General features: G+C 42.5%; 1 protein-coding gene across 1 annotated transcript in view; it reads left to right on the top strand.

Moving 5' to 3' along the window:
* Window positions 1–447: 447 nt before the first annotated feature.
* ITGA11 (integrin subunit alpha 11) overlaps window positions 448–22375 on the top strand; it is a 229054-nt gene continuing 207126 nt past the window's right edge. The window contains exon 1 of the mRNA XM_007479623.3: window positions 448–742. Within this exon, the coding sequence (XP_007479685.1) occupies window positions 691–742 (52 nt within the window). The 5' untranslated portion in view covers window positions 448–690. The remainder of the gene's footprint in view (window positions 743–22375) is intronic.

Raw genomic sequence — 22375 nt, 5'->3', positions numbered from 1 at the left:
TTGGCTAGCCCTTTCTGTGAATCTGCATTGGAACCAATATACTGTATTGATTCTAGGACAGAAGGTAAGGGTTTTAGAAGGAAAAAAAAAAGAATCAAATGAGCTAAAGTGTTTTCAAATCACAAGCCTCCTTATAAATGGAAATTACTATTATTACCTGTTGTGAAGGTCAGAGGAAAGAATGGATGGAAACGTCCTTTAGAAAACGTCTTTAAAGTATTGATTATTCTAATACTGACAATAAAAAGATCTAGCTTTTATGCACGGTTTGCAAAATGTTTGGCATAGACTTCTTATTTGAATATTATATCATTTTCCAAAATCTCTCCATTTTAGAAGTCCCTCTTTGGGGAGCGCGGGGGGCGTTGCCTATAAGAAAGAGAGCCCTCGAAGGTGGGGGTGGCGGCGGGAGAGCTGCGAGGCAGAGGCTGGGCAGTTGCCCTGCCTGAAGCTGAAAGGACCAGCTCCAGCTTTCGCGAATTGGAAGAGTGTGCTCGTCCCTCCTCCCGGCTCTGCTCGACCCCTCCCACTTCCTCTCAATGAACTGCTCCTGTCAGGGAGCCGGAGGGGAGCTGAGGCAAAGAGAAAACTTTCTCCTTGGCGCAGCGCTACAGGCTGACTCTGGCTCTCTGCCTCCAGCGAGCGGCTGGGCTGAGCGAGAGGACCCGGCAGTCCCAAGAGCACTTTGCCATGGCCTTGCCCAAGGGCTTCTTGGTAGCCTGGGTGCTCAGCTTATGGCCAGGTAAGTGCCGCCCTCGGGGTGTCGGCTCTTGCGTCCCTATCTCCACCTTCACCACCACCTCTTCAGCTCTCAGGGAATTCTTCATGGATTTGTGAGTCTGTACGTACTCTGGGCTCCCGGTGCAGTTTGGGGGAGCCTTGCGGAGCTGCGCGAAAGGACTTTAAGTCATTCCAGAAATTTCTTTTGAGTTTCATCTCAATCAAAGTGTCTTTCAAGGAGTGGGTTATGTATGGGCTGCCTGGAGCCTCTATTTGGATTTTGCTAGGGCTTGCTGTTTGGGCTTTGGAAAGTTATCGGCTGATGGGACAATTTAGCGCCGGATCTGCAGAAGCAGGCTCTGACCGGTTCCTGGCACATCTCGGTCCCCGGAGGCTGGACCAAGCAAGCCCCAGGCCAGCTAAGGAAAGGAGGGGGGAGTCATAACGGGAGGGGGTGAGTGGCAAAAGATTCACAAGAGCCTGCGAAGGCTCTTGAACTTCGGGAGCTGGGACCCCCAAAAATGAGGAGAGCTGGTGCAAGTGCCCAGGGTTGCCTAGAGAAGTTGACTTTCACCTAGAATAGGCAGGCAGGAGCGGAGGGCTCTCTCGCTCCTTATTGCTGGGGTCCTGCCTGGGAGCCACAGAGGACGAGACCCTCGGTTTGATCTGAAAGAGAAACTCCTGACCTCTGATCGAATCGGGGCGCACGGGAAACTGTGCAGGAGCCACTTTCCTTAGCACAAGTGACTGACCCCCAAATCTGACTGGGACGGGAGGAGGGGCCGTATTGCCTGTCTTTCGGGTAACGGAATCCCCTGCCTCAACGTAGTGGCACTAGCTGGCTTTGGCTCCTTGGGGACCGCTGGAACGTTACAAGATACCCGGGGCGAGAAGAAAGCATCTCGTCTCCTTCCTTTCTGCCCTCTCTGTCTCTCTGTCTCTCTCTGACTCTGTCTCTGTCTCTCTGTGTCTCTCTCTGCCTCTCTGTCTTTCTGTCTCTGTCTCTCTCTGTCTCTTTCTCTGTCTCTCTCTCTCTCCCTCCCTCCCTCCCTCCCTCCCTCTCTCTGTTTCTCTCTCTCCCTCCCTCCCTCCCTCCCTCCTTCCATCCCTCTCTCTGTCTCTGTCTCTGTCTCTGTCTCTGTCTCTGTGTCTCTATCTATCTGTCTCTCTCTGTGTGTCTCTGACCCTGTCTGTCTCTCTGTGTCTCTTTCTGTGTCTCTGTCTGTCTCTGTCTCTCTGTCTGTCTCTGTGTCTCTCTGTCTCTGTCTCTCTGTCTCTCTGTCTCTGTCTCTGTATGTCTTTGTCTCTCTGTCTCTCTCTGTCTCTGCCTGTCTGTCTGTCTGTCTGTCTGTCTGTCTGTCTGTCTGTCTGTCTGTCTCTCTCTCTCTCTCTCTCTCTCTCTCTCTCTCTCTCTCTCTCTCTCTATCCCCTTGCCCCTTCTGAATTATGCAATTACTTAATAATCCAAGGGAAGCCGCAGCCGAGGCTCCCTCCTCTGTCTAATCCAGACCATGTGTGCAGGCATATAACACGTTGACAAATTTGGGTTTACGTTGTGCGTGCAGCCCCTAAAGTGAGACTCCAGGCTCGTTTCAACCCAGAGGGCGCTCAGCGCTGCGCCTAGCTCTGAGGGCCCAGGACCCTTGGGTAGTTGGGATCAGTCGACTACTCCTGACTGGCACATGCTTTTCTCCTTATCCAAACAGTGAGCAGTGGTCTCCCATGAGCCTTGCAGCAGAGGCAGTTTTTTGTAATTTGGAAACTCCATGCATTTCTTGAAGGGGGTTTGGGGGGAAAGGAGGAAGGGATATGTCTGACCCCTAGAGAGCCAGAGGCCGTAGAGCCCTGGCTAGAGGACAGAAACTCCTGGCTAGCAGCAGAGGCAAGTCTATTGCTATTTTGGAGGTGTTACTTTGGGCAAGTCTGGGCTTCAGTTTCCTCATCTGTAAAATGTGAGGATTAAACAGGATGACCTTAAGGTCCCTTGCCATTCCTCTTTATGATGGGGTTCAAATTCTGCCTCTGCCTTTTACTGCTTATGCAAGGAATGGATTATATGGTCTCTAAGATCCCTTCCCAATTCTACATTGAAGTACCTAAGGCAGTTGGTAAAGAAATGACTGAGGAGGGATGGGATAGGAGCAGGGCAGACAATCTTAAGACCTGGAATGGCCACACAAATGGGGCTTTCATGCACCTTTATATGGCCCTGGGAAAAATATGGTGTGAAAATTTTTTGAAAAACCTTTTGATTTCAATGTGGTGGGGGTTGATGTTTAGAAATTGACTTGCTATTAAAATATCTTTTTGTAAAGCAGATGGTGATGTTTTTATAAACCAGAGTATTGGGTTACAGTTCTGGGCATTACACTTTAAGAGGATCCTGACAGACTATGGTGCATGGGGGTGGGGAGGTGTCTGGAAAACTATGTTGTTCGAAGAAACTGCTGGTGATTAACCTCCAGAAGAGACTTGGGGGAATGAGATCCTCTCTTTCCAAGTATTTGAAATGGAGTCATGTGGAAAAGGAATAAAACCTCTTCTCTGGTATTCCTAAGGAGAAGAGTATTCATGGGTGGAAGGCTTAATTTTGCTGTTTGATTGGACCTGTGATTTCATTGGCATAGGAAATGCCCAGAGAGGAAACTACCTCTGATGTTGAGTGTGCTCAAGTCTTCATGACACCATTTGGGATTTTCTTGGCAAAGGTACTGGAGAGGTTTGCCATTTCCTTCTCTGGCTCATTTTACAGATGAGGAAACTGTGGCAAACAGGGTTGAGTGACTTATCCAGGGTCACAAAGATAGTGTCTGAGGTCAGATTTGAATGTTCTTTCCTGACTTTGATCCCATTACTCTTTCCACTGTGCCTACTCCTGCCTCCAGGAAATCAATAACTTGTAGTCATAGAAAATGAGAAACTGTGACTTACCCAGGGTCTCTGAATCAGTACATATGAGAAGTGGGACCTGAATTGTCATAACTCCAGAGCTGGTCCTTTATCTCTCATGCCACAAATCCTCTGGTGCAAATTAGAGAGTCAGACTTCAGCTCTATATAGAGAAGAAATGTTTTGGTCCTACAGTTGTCCAATAATGAAAGGATTTGTCTTTGGGGGAAAGGGATTAAAACTCCTTGTTCCTGGAAGTGTTTAAGCAAAGAACAGATAGCCAGCTACCTTTTTTTTTTTTAAGGGGAATCCAGGGTGAATTTGGGACTATGTATGCTAGATTGTCTTAATTATCAGGTAGCAAAGGATTGATTAGTGAGCACTTTCTTTGTGAAGGACTGTCCTAGAAATATATAGCATATGACTTAATATTTTCCTCCCTTTGGAGCCTTAGTTTACTGACTAATTAAGGAGGTAGAACAAACACATTTTAAAAGGTAAAGGACACAAGACTGTGAGAGGTAAGTGCTAGAGAATTGTGCCATTGGGACTCATAGACGCGCTGCGGGCTGGTCTGGTCAGAGAAGTCTTCATAAAGGAGATAGCACCTGAATTTGACCTAAAAGGATAGATAAGTTTTAACTTTCCCTTAAAGCAGGGTTCACTTTTATTCTAATGCATTACCTCATAGGAAAAGGATTGCTTTGAGAACTGATCAATGGATCCTCCAAGAAGGGGATACATTCTACTATCCTCTGGCAATAGGATAAAGCCAGCCTTGTTCATCAGAAATTGTGCTAGATTTGAAGTTGGAGGATCTGGGTTAAAATCCCGGCTCTGACACTTGATTTCTCTTGGCCTCAGTTTCCTCATTTATAGAATGAGAAGTTAAGGAGATTAATAGATTTTTCAATCAGCCAGATGGCATAATGGGCCTGGAGTCTAGAAGACTCATCTTGAGTTCAAATCTGATCTCAGATACTTACTAGTTGTGTAACCCTGGACAAGTCACTTTACCCTATTTACCTCAGCTTCCTCATCTGTCAAATGAGCTGGAGAAGGAAAGAGCAAACCACTCCAGTTAGTATCTCTGCCAAGAAAAGCCCAAATGCGGTCTTAGAGTCTGATACAACTGAAATAATGAACAACATAAGGGGTGTTAGCTAAATGTTCTTTACATTTCCTTCCAGTTCTAAATCTATTATCCTATTAGGCAACTAGGTGGCACCATAGTGCACAGAGCACTGGACTTGAAATCAGAAAGACCTAAATTCAAATCTAACCTTGGACATTTACTAGCGGTGTAAGGCAAATCAGTTAATTTCTGCCTGTCTTAAAGGGGGGTGGGGGGAAATAGCACCTACTTTCCACGGTTGTTCTGAGGATTAAATTAAATATCTGGAAAGCACTTAGCACCATCTCTGGCATATTCTAAATACTACCTTAATTCTAGCTATTATTATTATTTATTTTTATACTTCCTTAAAAGGGAAGTCATAGAATCATAGATGTAAGACTGGAAGGAACCTAGTCATCTAGTCCAACCCTTTCATTTTACAGATGAAGAAACAACCACAGAGGTTGAGCGATTTGCCCCAAGTCACATAAGTAGTAAGTGGTAAAACCAAGGACCCAAATGTCAACCCAACAAAACTATCCGTTGCTTCCTCTGTGACCCCTTTAACTTTCCTTTTGTCCATTCATCGCTATCACTGCATATAAAGGTTTCCTTTTTATGTAACTACTCTGTTCTTTTGGCTGTACTTTCTCCTCTTTTATTTCAATGGGTCTCCCCAGATTTCTTTATAGGAACCTTAATTACATTATAATAACCCATTACTTTGATACACTCTACAGTGTACAAAATACAGTGTACATACAGAGTTAGCAAATGTCAGCAACGGGATTTGAACCCAGGACTTCCTGACTCTAGGCTGAGTGTCAAACACAAATATACCACGATTTATTCATTCATTCCCCAAGTCTTAGACTTTTAGTTGTTTCTAATTTTTATGAAATGACAAAAATGCTGCTAAAAATATCTTTGACTATAGAGCTTTTGATGAATGACTTCAGCTGGGAGTGTGCTAAAAGAGTAAGTCAGTTGCCTGTGTCCCAGTAGGAGATCCTGTTTTTTAAAAAATGGAAATGCCAATTCCCTTAGCATTTACATTTTTCTGTTTTGATCCAGTCTATGAGAATCACAGTCTAAAATTTTCAAGCTTGAAACAGCTATCACCTAGACTCTTTTTCCAGGCTATTTCTCTTTTACAAGAGATGGCTTGTTAACAAAAGATCAAATGCAAAAATTTTAGGCTCTGTAACCCAAGTAAAGTGAGGAATCTCAGCCTGCCTCAAGGGAATTTTGGTGGGGAGAAGGGAAACTAAGGTAACTCCTTAAATCCCATTAAGTAGGCTCCTACCAATTTCATTGATGATGAGGCTGGTCTCCTCTAAAGGGACTGTATTGGGTCCTAAACTGAAAATCACAGAGTATCAAAATGGGAAGAAAACTCAAAAACTATCAACCAGCTGGGAAGTGACCACCCAAGCTTCATAGTGAAGGGGAAACCCAGAGCCTTCTAAGGCAACTCATTTCGCTTTTGGCTGCCTCAGCTCCTGAGGAAATGTTTCCTTACCTCAGACCTAAATTTGCTTTTTAGCATTTCCTGCCCCATTGCTCCCAGGCTGCCCTCTGGGGCCAAGCAAAACAAGCCCAATTCCTCTCCAAATACTCTGGGAGAGCTCCCATGTCCCCACTCAGCCTTTTCTTCTCAAGCTAAAAGCCCCCAATTCCTTTAGCCAATCCTCTTAAGGCAGGAACTCCAAAAGCTTGACAACTGAGCTCTTTTCTTTGAAATGGTTTTCCCTAGACACCTTTAGGGTGTGGGACATGCCAAGGGATACAGATGCCTGGAGGAGGACAGGGAGGTGATGGACACTAGTCCTGAGGAGAAAAGGCATCCTCTAAGTAAAGCAAATACAAGTAGACATTTTGGTCCCCACACTTTTACAAATTCATCTCTCTCTGCTACTCATTGCTATGAGGACCTGGGGCTAGAGCTGGCAAATAACTGGGAGAAGTGGAAAATGGGGGGGGGGGGGCAGCTGAAGGAACCTATTGGTCTAAAACAATAACAACAACCAACCCCCCCAACCCAAAAGTTCTCATATGTATATGATCAGTATATTATACTCCTTCAGAGAGCACCAACTTTAGGCTTAGCTTCATGGTAATAAGAACTCCTTCTTCCCATCCTTTAGCCACATGTGGCCCTTTGGCAACATTGCCCTCTTTTCTTTTCTTCCCCTTTAATGGTGACGCAAAGGTTCATTTTAACCCAATTTTATTTCTATGGAAGTATTATAAGGAAATATAAAGGGAAACAGAGATAGAGAATTGCTCCAGGCCTGAATCTCCCTAGGTTTGCAGTACTAGATAATGACACAGTAATTTTTCTTTAATTTGCTTTTAATTTAACTTTTTTCCAATTATTTCCTTTTACAATTATCAAAAATCTACTTTCTCTCTCATATCCCCCAATGGAAAGAAGGGGGCGGGGAGGAATACCTTGTAACAAAAATGTATATCAAATAAAATAGATTTCCTTACTGGCCATGTCCAAAAACTATGAAACTTAGTTTTGATGAAATGGTAGGTGCCTTGGCGGAGCTAAGAGAGGAGCCCTGGGTCTAAAAAAGTCAAAAAAGTGCTCTTTCCTGTCCCAACAGCTCCTCTGCTCTCTCTCAAGCAGATGTAACATAGGTTTCAGGGTTGGAAAGGACCTTAGATATTAACGAGTTCAACTTGCTTCCTCTGTTCTATAGATGAGTAGCCAGAAGAATAAGAGGAGTTTATATAGGATCATGGAATTTAGAGCCAGACTTGCTCAAGGTCACATCAGGAATAGAAAAACCAGAATCTGAAAATAGGTCTTCTGGTTCCAAATTAAGGAAGGAAGGAAGGAAGGAAGGAAGGAAGGAAGGAAGGAAGGAAGGAAGGAAGGAAGGAAGGAAGGAAGGAAGGAAGGAAGGAAGGAAGGAAGGAAGGAAGGAAGGGAGGGAGGGAGGGAGGAAGGGAGGAAGGGAGGAAGGGAGGAAGGCAGGGAGGGAAGGAGGAAAAGAAGCAGGAAGACATGGAAGGAAGGAAAGAAGGAGGGAAGGGAGTGAGGGAAAGAGAGGAGGATCCTAAGGAGAAAATGCATCCTCTAGGTAAAGCAAGTACAAGTGGACATTTTGATCCCCACACTTTTTATAGTTTTTATAGATGAAAGGAAGGGACGGAGGGAGGGAGAGAGGAAAGAGGGAGGAAAAAAAGAAGGAAGGGACGGAGAGAGAGAGAGAGAGAGAGAGAGAGAGAGAGAGAGAGAGAGAGAGAGAGAGAGAGAGAGAGAGAGAGAGAGAGAGAGAAACAAGAAGGGATGAAGGAAGGATCCTGAAGAACTTGGAATCAGTAGACTTGTGTTTGAATCTTGCCATAGTATGAATTCTCTTACAAGGAAATGAGGATCTGAGGAGCACTGGAAAAGCAATTTGAGGTATGAAATAACTGGTTAGGAAGATGGCATCTGAGAACAGGATTTGGATTTCTAGACTGTAGTTTAAAATAGAGTTATGTCTGGCTCTTGGTCAGGGATGGAATATATCTAACAAGAGTCAGCAAAAATAGCTTTGCAGGGAAATTTAATTATCTGATCAAGAAGGTTGCAAATTGAAAATAGAAATGTTAGGGTAAAAACTATTCCCATACATCTACCAAAGCAGATACAATAGGAAAATACATTGGAATAATATTCATGGAGAGGACTATTAATTTATGAGAGACTATATTGGAAAAAGAGGTCTGTATTAATTCTCAAATGGTTCTACAAAAATGCAGATAATGATTAATACATATACCCTTAACCAAAGTTGGTAAATTTGACATCATTGGTTTCACTAAGACTACATGGTCTATGACTTATGACTAATATGTGATTATAGCTATGGGAGGGTATGCCATATTCAAGTGGAACAGATTGATGGAATAAGCCAAGGTATAGCATTTTATACCAAGAAGATAGAGTCATATAGGGAACTGGTAATCATGATGGAGAACCTCTATTAAAGATCAGTGAATGGGGGCAGCTGGGTAGCTCAGTGAATTGAGAGTCAGGCCTAGAGATGGGAGGGCCTAGGTTCAAATCTGGCCTCAGACACTTCCCAGCTGTGTGACCCTGGGCAAGTCACTTGACCCCCATTGCCTAGCTCTTACCACTCATCTGCCTTGGAGCCAATACACAGTATTGACTCCAAGACAGAAGGTAAGGGTTTAAAAAAAATCAATGGAAGGAAAAATAAAAGAATATTGTATTGATGTTGTATTACAAACCACAGCTAGAAGGATAAAACAGATGATTATTTCAGAGCTAGATTGGAAACCTGGCACACAGCAATTATTGTAGGCTTCAACTATCTGAACATCTGCTGGAACTCTTGCTATACAGAGAAGCTGAGAAATTCTTTGTCTTAATGGAAACTTCATTCTTCAAAAAGTGGAGGCAGCAACAAGGAAAGCCTTATCTGATTCTGATCAATAAGGTCTAGTGACTGAAGCAGAAATGACAGAAATCTGAGGTGGATAGTCCTATTCCATCTTAGAGGTTATAATACATAGGAGGGGGGAATTCTGATATACATCATAGATTTCGAGAGTTCAGCTTGCAAAGAGTTCCAAGAATGGATCTCAACATTCTTGAAAATTTTACAGAAGTATTGGATGGGATGGGATAGGATGGGATGGGATGGGATACCCTGAAGATCTAAATTCTGATCTTAAAAACACAATAATTCCATTGATAAAGAAAAGGGAGAGTGACCTAAGGAGAGCTAGGTAAATAGAGGAAATGAATGGAATAACTGAAGCTTTAAGAAGTCACTTACAGAAGATGGAAGAAAGAACAAGCAAATGAGAACAAATACAAAATTGGGTGTGTGTTCTTGTACCAGTCGTGTTGAGATACAAAAGTGCAGAATGAATAGAAGTTAGTGATCAATATGAAAGACAAAAAGAGATTCTTAACTTCTTTGTTGAGGGTAAGAAGATCAAAAGAAGAATGAGACTACTGTTTAGGGTGGATGAAAGGATAAGCTTAGAGAACATAGAACTGTCCAGTTTCTCTTTTGTCTGCCAAATAGAACTATGTTCTAAATGAGAAGAATAAAATAACAATACTTAACCAAAAACATGTGAAGGGATAAGAGAACATCTTACTGATATCAGTGAACTCAGTTCATCAGACCCAAGCAAAAGAGAAAGAACTGCTTTCTTGTTTCCAGCACAATGAAAGAACTGCTAGATTTGATTGATGAACAAAAACTGTGGTGCATGGAAGAAGTGTCATAGGATTGGAAATGTGCCAAAGTTGGCCTGATTTTTGGAAAGGGAAGGATGATAGACTCTTCAAACCACAGGCCAAAGAGATGGGCTTTAGTTATTTGCAAATCTCTCAAACATCATTAAAGGAATGAGAAGAAGTAATTATCATTAAGAACAAATATCATTTCAAGAGGGCAGCTAAATGGCATGGTGGATAGAGTGCCAATCCTGAAGTCAGGAAGTTTTATCTTCCTGAGTTTAAATCTAGCCTTAGATACTTAAAATCACATGACCCTAGGCAAGTCATTTAACCCTGTTTGTCTTGGTTTCCTCATCTGTAAAAATGAACCAGAGAAGCACTCCAGAACCTTTGCCAGGAAAATCCCAAATGGGGTCATGAAAAATCCAACATGACAGAAAAATGACTGAATAAAAACAAATAGTTTCAAGAACAAGTCACACAAGACTCAATTAATTTCCTTTTCTGAAAGATTTATTAGACTAGAAGATCAAAGAATGCCATTGAAAAAGTATGCCAGGATTTCAACAAAGAATTTCCAAGGCTCCTGTGCAGCATTTGTAGAAAAAAGGCGAGATGTAGGCTAGAATATAGCGCAATTGGATGGATTCAAATCTGAATGACTGAGCCTAGAGAATTATTATTAATCAATTGATGTCAATCTAGGAGAAGTTCTGCAGTGGGGTGCACTCAGAAATCAATCCCTATCTTTGCTCTATTTGACATTTTTACTAATCCTTTGATGAAGATATAGATATCATCCTTATCAAATAATAATAATATCATTTATTTAGCATTTACTATGTGCCAGGCACAGTGCTAAGTGCTTTATGTATATTATTTCATTTGATTTTTACCACCCTGGAGGTGCTATTATTATCCCCATTTTATAAATGAGGAAACTGTGGCAAACAGGTTGCCCAGGGTCACACAACTAGTAAGTGGCTGAGGCCAGACTTGATCTCAGGTCTTCCCTACTCCAGACCCAGCATTTTATCCACTAAGCTGACCAAGTTGCCTCCTTACATGCCAAATTGAGGACGCAATATCCTCAACAAAAATAGGGAAATTCAGAGAAGGAGGTGGATCGAGGAGAGAAAAGAAATTCCATTTTGGAAATGTTGGGCTGATGATCTGGGACAGAAGTTCAGGAGAAGGATGAGAACTGGATATATGAATGAGAAGCCATGTGCAAAGATAATAATTAAACCCACTAGAGCACTTGAGATCACCAAAGGAAAATGTGTAAAGGGAGAAGGAAGAAGACCCAAGACAAATGAATCTCCAGATTTATGGAATAGGAGATGAATGAAGATTCAGCAAATAAGACTAGGGAAATAGGGAAATGTTTTCCAGAAAAGAGTATTATCAGAGAAGGCAATGGAGGAGAAAGTGTCCAGAGTAAGACAGAACAGTCAAAAGTTTCCTAGAGGGCAGGAAGGTTAACGACTAAGAAAATGTCACTGGATGAGTGAGCAGATTGAAAATGTCCTAAGGAGCAAACTATATGAAAGTGAAAGCAACTGATAGCATAGTCTTTTCTGAGAAAAAGTTTTAGGGAGGCATCCCTGTAGAGAGAACCTAATCTGCAGTCAAGAAGACAAGAAGTCAGTTCAAACTCTGGCTCAGACCTCAGAGACTGTATGACTCTGGACAAGTCACTTGACCCTCTAAGCCTTGATAAAATGGAGAGAATAATTTGTTGTTCAGTTGTTTTACAGTTGTGTCTATCTCTTTATGATGGCCCCATTTAGCATTTTCTTGGCAAATATACTAGAAGTGGTTTGCTATTTCCTTCTCAAGCTCATTTTACAGATGAGGAAACTGAGGTAAACATGGTTAAGTGATTTACCCAGGGTCACACAACTAGTAAGTGTCTGAGGCAAGATTTGAACTCAGGGAGATGTTTTCCCGACTCCAGGCCCTATATTCTATCCACTACATCACCAAGCTGCCCAAAGTTACCAATAGCACCTGCCTTGAAAAGTTGTTGTGAGGACCAAATCTGAAAGCACTATAAAGATGCTACCTAATAATGGGGGAACAAAGCAGGTAGGGAGAAGCACAGAGCTGGAAAGGCCAAAGATCATCTAGTCTAAATCTCTCATTTTACAAAGAGAATAGAGAAGCTTGTTCAAGGTGTCAGAAGTACTTAAGGGGGCAACTAGGTAGCTCAGTGGATTGAGAGCCAGGACTACAGGCAGGAGGTCCTGGGTTCAAATCTGGCCTCAGACACTTCCTAACTGTGTGACCCTGCACAAGTCACTTAACCCCCATTGCCTAGCCCTTACCATTCTTCTGCCTTGTATTGATTCCAAAGTAGAAATAAAATTAAATTAAACATACTTAAACTAGATGAATGATCAACTCACAAGGACTGTAAACCTTAACATGAATTAATTTATCAGCCTATTTCTAATTCTTTCACAGACATTCGTAACCATTTTGTTTTGACTGGGTCTCACCAGGCTAAAAATGAAAAGGCTCCCGACAGACCCAATCCCACAATCGCCTGGGAGAGGAGTTTTGTTCCTTACCTACACCATCTTGCTGGGTGGCCTCCCATTCTTGGAGCCTCACTACACTGATGCCAAACGAAGTGTCAGCACCTCGTTGACACAGTCCACTGCAGGTCAGAACTCTCCACTTTAAGAGATCTGCCAACATCAATTTCCCTAGCAGCAGGGATCATAGATGTGGTATATGCCATCATACCCAGCAGCCAGTCACCAGTTAGTATGAATTGGTCTATGGCATCCTTTTTTCTTTGACAGATAATTAAGTTGTTGGGGAAGAAGGCAGGGAAGAAGCTGGGAGAGGACAGTTTAAGACTTGGACATTGCTGGGGGAAAGCAGGTTCACAGCTCTAGAGTTGGAAGAAACTTCAAAGGCCAACTTTCCTCATCTTACAAATGAGGACAATGAGGTTCCCAGGTCACAGATGTGAGTTAAACCTCGGTCCTCTGACTCCAGAGCTAGTTGGGTGTGGGGGAGGTGAGTTGTGTGGCTTTTTTGGTATTGGTTTGTGGTTTTTTGTTTGTTTGTTTGTTTTAAGTAGACAGACCTTTGGGTGTCAATATAGGTTCCTTTCAGCTTACAGAACTGATTTCACCATTTTGCCCAAGGCTAACCTTGTTCAATCCCTCTTTATCATCATCATCATCATCATCATCATCACTAATAACAATAATGGCTGGCTTTTAAGTAACACTTTAAGGTTTGCAAAGCACTTTACAAATATTATCTCATTTAATACTAATGACAACCCCAGGAAGTAGACAAGCCAAATGAAGCGAATAGAAGTTAAGTGACTTGCCTAGGATCACACAGTTACTATGTGTTGGTGATTGGATGGAACTCAGGCCTTCCTTACTCTAGGTCCAACCTGCTAGTCGCTGGGCTACTTGAGGTGCCTTCATCCTGCCATCTTTTCAACCTATCTCTTCCTAGCTAATGGTTCAGGAGCCATTAAAATGCAGGCTCAATCCAGAAATAACTCTAATCTGCACCTCTGACAGGTAATCCACCAGTTTCCATGCCCCCTTCCCAACCACATAGTACCCTCAGTAGGAGGGATTAGCCTGCCGAGAAGTCGGGGTCAGAGCAGGGCGTTTGTAACTAACTGACTACATCACTCTTGAGAATTTGGATCTGTGTCCAGATGTTTATCCATAGTGAGCTGGGGGATGGAGTGAGGCAGAGAGAGACAAGACGGCATGGAAGATTTGAATTAGTCATCTTGCAAACCAAAAACCAGGACCCAGATACTCTGCCCAGAGATTATAAAACTATATGCTATGACCTGTATATCATAAGATGTACTCTGTCAGAGCCAGGAGACAAAACTGTGTACAATTAAAAACTCTGAAGATGTTCCAGCTGCTAAGGTTTTCCCTTACATCTGCTGTGGGTTTAGGGCTTGTCCGTAGACCCATCATTTGTCGCTCTCTGCCTGAGATTTCTGCTTTTGTAAGAAACTGTTAATGGCAAACTCCTTGATAAAGGTCATAAGAGAGAATTCTTCTTCCCTTCCCTTGTCCAGGGATCAAGTTGATAAAGACTTTCTGGGGTTGCTCTCTTCCTTGTTAGAGCCTTTCTCCCAGAGCCCAGACCTCAAGATAACTTTCACTTGTAAGAGTCCCCCATCCCCACCTGGATTTGTCTTCCTTAGGTTGGCAACCCTGTCCTGGACATCTCTCTTCCCTCCATCCACCATCAAAACTTGCTTTAGGCAAACACTCTTGGAAAGAGTTATAGTATCACTGAATGTTAGAAATGGAAAGGACACAGGAGTTTTGATGACATATGCTTAGGACCACTCAACATTCAGCCAGAAAGTACTTAAGAAATGCTTTTTCATTCATTCTTTTTTTTTCTTTTTTCAAACCCTTACTTAGTATCATCTGTCTTAGTATCAATTCTAAGACAGAAGAGCAGTAAGGGCTAGGCAACTGGGGTTAAGTGACTTGCCCAGGATCACATAACTGGGAAGTGTCTGAGATCATATTTGAACCCAGGTCCATCCACTCCAAGTCTGGCCACTCTATTCACTGTGTTACCTTGATGCCCTTCATTCTTTTGTTTTTTAAAACCCTTCCCTTCTGTCTTAAAATCACTACTGTGTATTGGTTCGAAGGCAGTAGAGCCATAAGGGCTAGGCAATGGGACTTAATTGTCTTGACCAGAGTCACATAGCTGGGTAGTGTCCGAGACCAGATTTAAACCCAGGAACTCTAGTCTCTAGGGCCTGGCTTTCACCTTTATTCATTCTTAATATTCTCTCTCTCCCAGGGCTTTTTGTCTTATAACTGGGGAACTTGCCTTAACCTAAAAAAATCATTACCTTCCCTCCATCCCCATACCCAACTAGTATGTAAGTTCTGTGAGGGTAAGGGAACCATAATGCCTAGCACATAGACTAATATATGAAGGAGCTGTGATTTCAGAGTGAAGAACATCAGGAACCCATCAGAGACTCAGATAGTCCTAGGGAGTTGTCCAAGGTATACGCAGGTTAAATGATTTACTTAGAGTCACTGGGTTAGCTGGCATCAGAGATGGGATATGAACCCAGGTCCTCTGGGGACAACTATGTGGTACCACAGAGAGAAATCTAGACCTGGAGTCAGGAAGATCTGAATTCAAATCCTGCCTCAGACTATTAATAGCTGTGTAACCCTGGGCAAGTCCCTATTAGCCCCTATTTGCCTCAGGTCCTCCTCTGTAAAATGAGGACATATTGGAAAAGGAAATGGAAAACCACTCCAGTATCTTTGCCAAGAAAACTCCATGGACAATAAGGTCACACCCAACTGAATGCCTGAACAATATCCAGACTGAGCTTATCACTCCTTTCACCATGCCAGGCTATCTCAGATATACTTTGTGTATTATAGGTACCTAATAAATATTGAATTCTATTGACCCTGATTAAGTGAGGCTTAATACTACAAATTCCAAGTATTAGGGCAGTCCTGTGAGAAATCTAAGTATGGTTTGGTTATCTGAGAGGAGAGGGTTACCATTTTGATCATTCAGGATCCTCTAACTTAGAGGTCATGGTGGAGGCTGTAGACCTTCCAAGGAAAGCCCAGAGATCAGGGATGATCTACTAGAAGACAGTTTACAGCTCTGAGGGCACTGCTCTGAGCTGGGCAGAGTTTTTCCATGGTGGCATGTGGGTCGTGTTATACCAGGGCTGCTATGGTAATTGCTAACAAACATAGCCAGACCCACGATGACAGGGATGATCAGGAAGTGTGATTCCTTCCCCTCTGACATATGTCTGACAGGTTTCTTCCCCTGGAGCTCTCTCCAGCTGAGCCAACAGAATCGTAAGCCTGAAGATTTCCAGAGCAGGATTGGGAAATATTAGGAAGTGGATATGCTGAGCCTATAGCTCTGCCTCCCCTTCCCACCTCTGCTCTTTCCCCAATCCCCATCATCCGCCCTGTCATCTCTCCCCAGTGGGCTCATTCTGCCTTAGACACCAATGGGACTAACTTGTCCACACCAAGGGGCTAGATATCGACCATGCTGGCCCTGCCAGGCGGAGGCAGCTGTGGAGTGGGAGAAAAGACTCCTGATTTAGAATGAGGAAATCCGAGTGATACCCTTGTGCGGCAGCTGTGTGACCTCAGACAACTCTCTTGGCCTCCCTAGACCTCAGTTTCCTCCTCCATAAAATGAGAGGATTGGATTAAAATGGTCCAGAAATCTAAGATGCCTCCCATCTCTAAAAGTTCATAAAGACAGAGCATTTGTTAAACACTTATTATGCGCTAGACACTGCTTGCATTCTATTGGGAAGGGGGGGAAATGACAACATTTAAAGAAGAGGAATTCTTTTCTAGATGGCACAGTGTACTAGGCTTGGAATCAGGAAGACTCATCTTCATACACTCAAACCTGGCCTCAGACACTGGCTGTGTGACTCTGGGCAAGTCACTCAATCTTGTTTGCTTCACTTTCCTCATTTGTCAAATGAGCTGAGGAAGGAAATGGCAAACCACTCCAGTTTCTTTATCAAGAAAACCCTATTTGAGGAGACAGCTGGGTAGCTCAGTGGATGGAGAGCCAGGCCCAGAGATGAGAGGTCCTGGGTTAAAATCTGACCTCAGATACTTCCTAGCTGTGTGACTCTGGGCAAGTCACTTAACCCCTATTGCCTAAAATAGTAATAATAATAAGAAAAAGAAAACCCTATTTGGGTTCATTGAAGAATCTGCCATGACTGAAATGGCTGAACAACAACTGAGATGGAAAAAAGAATCCTGGAGATGGGAGGTCCTGGGTTTAACGATGGCCTTAGACACGTCCTAGCTGTGTGACTCTGGGCAAGTCACTTAACCCCAATTGTCTAGTCCTTACCACTCTCTGCCTTGAAACCTATACTTAGTATCAATTCTAAGACTGAAGAGAATGGTTTTTAAAAAAGAATATACTTCCAGAGAGTGTTATGGAAGCAGTGGGGAAAGGGCATGGCACCCCGTTTGTAGGCCAGATAAGTCAAAAGCTCACCTATAAGAGAAGGAGCAGAGTCCAAGATTGGAGGTAGAGGTGGGGACAGCAACAAGGATGAAGGTCCAAGTGCAACTAACAAAACCTGGAGATGCTTCTGAGTTAGAGTTTCTCTGAGTCACACTTTCCTCGTCTGTTAAACAGGGGTAATGGTTGGATGACTCACTTTGGCAGTGAAATCAGCTAACCTATATTAAGTGAGTTGTGGAAGATCCAGTAGGATAAAATGCTGCTTTAAAGGTTTTCTCTTATGATAAAATTTTGGAAAGGGTGAAGTTTAACTCCAGAGGGAAAAATTCCAAGTGGTAAATTTTTAGATACTTGGGCAGGTGGGACACCCAGGTCATACCACAGGATTCTCCCTACATGTGTTTTCAACCCTAGTAGTAAGATTGAGGCGTCTGCCATGACTCTTGGTGTCCCTAAGGTTCTATCTTGGACCTTTTCCCTCTCCAGCCTCCTCTCCCAGGAAGTTATTTATCATCATTAGCAGATATTTCCCAGATGTATGTAACTAGACTTTCTTTGAATCACTTAACTAATATCTACCCCAATCTCCTTAACTATGGAGGTGTTAATGGGTTTATTTAATGGGTAATATTTAATGGGTCATCTTCCTCAAGGAGCTCACGTTCTCATGGGGGAGAGGGGGGATGACCACATTTATATGGAGATGGAAAAGAGGAAGAACACATTTCCAGGGGGCAGTTGGTGACTTGAATACTGGGTTTGGAATCAGGAAGATTCATCTCAAGCATGTTTGCCTTCCCAATGTCTGAACCTAAAGGAAAGTAATCTCCCCTCAATAGAGCACAAGCTCCCTGAGGACAGGGACTTTTTCCTTTATAACCCTAATGCCTAGTACTATGTTTTATTAATAAAAGTGATTAGGTTGGCTTTTTGTAGTTCAGTGGAAAGATCATTGGATTTAGAGTAGGAGAACCTTGGCTCAAACTTTTCTCTCTGTCACTACCTCTGAGGTCTTGTTTAAGTCATTTAATAGCTCTAAGACTCAGTTTACTAATCTGTAAAATGATGTGGTTAGATTAGATGACCTCTAATGGCCCTTTAAACTCCAAATATAGGATCCTATGAATGTCCTCTGATATCAGAGGTCAGATGGGATATTTTCCCTGGGCACAAAACAGAATATCTGGGGATTTAGGTCATTGCTTCTCCTTCCCCACTGGGAAAGGTACAATGGAGTGGGCATCTTTTCCTAAGTGACTGGCCTCCATATAAAAAATAAATATCCCATGCCCTGAGGGTTGGAGGAATAGAAAAGATGGATGGATCCCATTCAGCAAAGGCAGCTTGGAAGAGAGTTAATGCTCTTGCACCTACATGAGCCCTGGAATCCACTGGAGCTGGGGGGAAAGGAGGAGAGTGATTTTAAAGGAATGAAATTTATTTGAAAACTGAGTAACTCAGAAGGTGCTTTTCCAGCAAATGTCCCGAGACCGCTTCCTGAGTTATTAGTGGGGAGCCACAAGGGTTTGACACCATCTTTTCAAAACTGCCATATTCTCCTATTTATCTTCAGTCTTGCCCCCTCCCTCTATCAGCACATGCTAAGCCAAAAAGGCACAAGCAGTTACAAGGAGCCAAACAGCCTGAATCTTTGGTCTTTTTTCTGGCCTTCAGGTATTTTGTGGTGGTTCGGAAACTGCTAAATCTCTCCAAGCCTCCAGGCTTTGGAAACAGTTTAAGGTCAATATCTTAGAAAATTATGGAATGTTATATCTGGAATACTGAAGAGATCAGGATTTTTTTTCCAAATGAGGATGAAGTCAAGACCCAGAGAGTCAAAATGACTTGTCCAGGATCACACCAGTCAAAGAACAAGATCTAGAATCCCAGGCCAATTCTCTGACCATAATACCATGCTGCCTGCTATCTTTTTTACTCAAACTAGAGATCAGGAAAACAGAACTAGACCAAGGGGCAGCTAGGTAGCACAGTGGATAGAGTGCCAGGCCTAGGTTCTGGAGGACTTGGGTTCAAATTTGGCCTCAGACATTTTCTAGCTATGTGACCTTGGGCAGGTCACTTAACACCAATTCTCTAGCCCTTACCACCCTTCTTGGAATCAATGCTTAGTATCAATTCTAAGAGAGAAGATAAGAGTTAAAAAAAAAGCATTAATGAGGTAACTCCTATGTACCTAGCCCTGATTTGGGTGGTGTTGTTCATTCATGTCTGTATCTTTGTGTCCCCATCTTGGCAAAGATACTGGAGTGGTTTACCATTTCCTTCTCCAGCTCTTTTTTACAGATAAAGAAACTGAGGCAAATAGAATTAAGTGACTTGCCCAGGATGACACAGCTAGTAAGTATCTGAGACCAGCCTTGAACTCAGGAAGATGATTCTTCTTGACTTCAGACCTTCTACCCTATCTACTGTACCACCCAGCTGCCCCAGGGCTGAGTACTACGGGGCATATCAGAGAACTGATGTCTGAGGCTTTTAGAGTAGGAAAGGACCCTAGGGACCATACTGGCCAATACACTTAATCTTGCAGAGTGGAAAACTGAGATCCAGAGACGTTAAAGAACTTGCCCAAGGTCACAGAGCAAAAGTCAGGACTGGAACACATATCTCTTAACTCCAAAGACAGCACTGTTTCCTTTAAGCTGTTCTGCACTCTGCACAAAAATAAGACAACATGGATCGTGTTCAAGGACTAGAGAACAGTCCCGCATAATTATGAGGCTGTATCTCAGCACTCAAGGAGAACTTCAAAACTTAGTTGAGGAGATAAATAAAGCCAGCAATATAAAAGAGCTTCACCTCCTTTCCAGTAAGTGGCCAAGCCAATGATGAGCAGGTTTCAAGACCAGATATTGATATCATTTACTTAGAAAATAAAGTCAGTATTATAAAACAGCTTCTACTAATTTCCAGGTGAATAGCCAAGACAATGATGAGCAGAATTCAAGACTAATTTTTGATATCATTTGCCTAGGATTTCAGAATTAGAAATCACAGTGGGGTGGGCTAGTCAAAAAAGGCATATTGGAAGAGGTAAAACTTAACTCTGATTTTAAAGGATGGAGGGGAGAGAAGTAACCCAATAGAGAGGAATAGGGAGGACATTATAAGCTTGATGAGGAAACAGGTACAGAGGAAGACGTATGAAACATGTTAGTTGAGTAATGAATAAACTAGCCTCACTAACAGGGTGGATTCATAGGGGAAAAGAGAAGTTAGGTTCATAGACTTGGAACTGGAAGGGACCCAAGAGGTTACCATCATTTTACAAATAAGATGTCTGAGGCACAAAGAAGTTAAGATCACATAGTCATTGTCAGACCTAGTATTTTAACCTGTAACCTCTGACTAATGATGGTGCACAGCCTTAAATGTTCAACTAAAAAGTTTGGCCTTGATTTTGTAGTCAACAGAGAATCATTGGAGAGTTTTGAGTAGGTTAGGCTACAGGACAAGTAGTGGTACAGTGGATAGAGTTCCAGATTTGGAGTCAGGCTCATCTTCCTGAGTTTAAATCCAGCCTCAGACACTTGCTAGCTATGTGACCCCAGGTAAGTCACTTAACCCTGTTTGCCTCAGTTTCTTCATTTGTAAAAATGAGCTGGAAAAGGAAATGGCAAACCACTCCAGTATCTTTGCCAAGAAAATCCCAAACGGGACCATTGAAGTCTTGGACACAACTGAGAACAACTGAACAATAAAAGGCTGTGGGCAAAAATAGTATTTTGGCAGTGGTGGGAAAGGTGGATTGAATGAGAAGAAACTAAGGGTGAAGAGAGAAGTTGGGAAGTTTTTACAATTGTCTAGTCATGAAGTACTTAAAGCTTGAATTAGGTGGTTGGTGATAGAAAGGAGAAAGAAAGATATAGATGGATGGATAGATAGATAGATAGATGATAGATGGATGGATGGATGGACAGATGGATAGATGGATGGATGGATGGACAGATGGATGGATGGATGGATAGATAGATAGATAGATAGACAGATGGATAGATGGATGGATGAATGGATGGACAGATAGATGGATGGATAGATAGATAGATAGATAGATAGATAGATAGATAGATAGATAGCAACAAAAGAAGAAACTATAGATAGGACTTGGTGACTGGATGCGGGGGGGGGGGGAGGAAGGGAATGGGCCAAAGTCTAATCAATAAACAAGCATTTATTGTAATAGTACCTACTTAGCACCAAACACTATACTGGGTCTTGGAAACATAAAAGCAAAAGTGAAACAGTCCCTGCCCTCAAAGAATTTACATTCCATTAGAGGAGATAGCATATACTTATATGTGCGTACTCTGGAAGACATGTGCTTATATGCTAGATAGAAATAAAATAAATGCAAAGTAACTTGAGGCACTGGCACCTAGAGAAAACAGGAAGAGCCTCATGTAGAAGGTGGCATTTGAATTCTGTGTTCAAGGCATAGAAAGGGCAATTTGTGCATGGAGAAGATAAAAAATGTCATAACAAGGGAACGGGAACTAGGCCCATTGAATGGATTATAAAGAGACAACATATGATAAACCCAGAAAAGGGCAGCTAGGTAGCACAGTGGATAGAGCACCAGGCCTGGAGTCAGAAAGTCCCAAATTCAAATCTGGCCTCAGATACATACCAGCTGTGTGGTCCTGAGCAAGTCATTTAACTCTGCCTCAATTTCCTCTTCTGAAAATTAACTAGAGAAGGAAATGTCAAACCATTCTATTTTTTTTTTTTGCCAAGAAAAACCCAAATGGGGTGATGAAGAGTCAGGTAGGATTGGAATGATTGAACAACCCCAGTAGATTGGTGCCAGGTTGTTATGGACCTTAATTGTCAAACAGATAACTTAGTATCTGATTCTAGAAAGCAAAGGCAATCCCTAAAGTTTATTAAATAGGGGAGTAACATGGTCAGACCTGAGCATTAGATAAATCGATTTGGCAACTGTGTGGAAGATGAATGTAGAGTATAAAGGCTTGATAGAGGAAGACCAGTTAGGAGGTTATTACAATAGTCCAAACAAGAGATGATGAGGGCCTGAACAAGGCTAGTGGCCCTGTGAATGGAAAGAAGGGAGCATATACAGGAGATATTATGGAGGAAGAATAAAGAAGCCTGGAAAACTGGTTATGTGGAGAGAGGGAAGAGTAAGGAATTGAGAACAACACCTAGTCCAAAGATGGCTGAAATAAGAAAATTCCAAAGAGGAGTGAGTTGGAATTGTTGGATGAGATAAAGAGTTGTCTTTTGTTATTCTTGTTTTGTTTTTAAGCCCTTACTCCTTTTAAATATCAATTCTAAGACAAAAGAGCAGCAAGGAATAGGCAATTGGAGTTAAATGACTTGCTTAGGGTCACACAGCTAGGAAATGTTTGAGGCCAGAT

Source organism: Monodelphis domestica, chromosome 1 (assembly GCF_027887165.1).
Source record: "Monodelphis domestica isolate mMonDom1 chromosome 1, mMonDom1.pri, whole genome shotgun sequence".
Taxonomy (NCBI): Eukaryota; Metazoa; Chordata; class Mammalia; order Didelphimorphia; family Didelphidae; genus Monodelphis; species Monodelphis domestica.
Note: the sequence above shows the minus strand (reverse complement) of the source record. Positions and strands in the feature narration are given on the sequence as shown.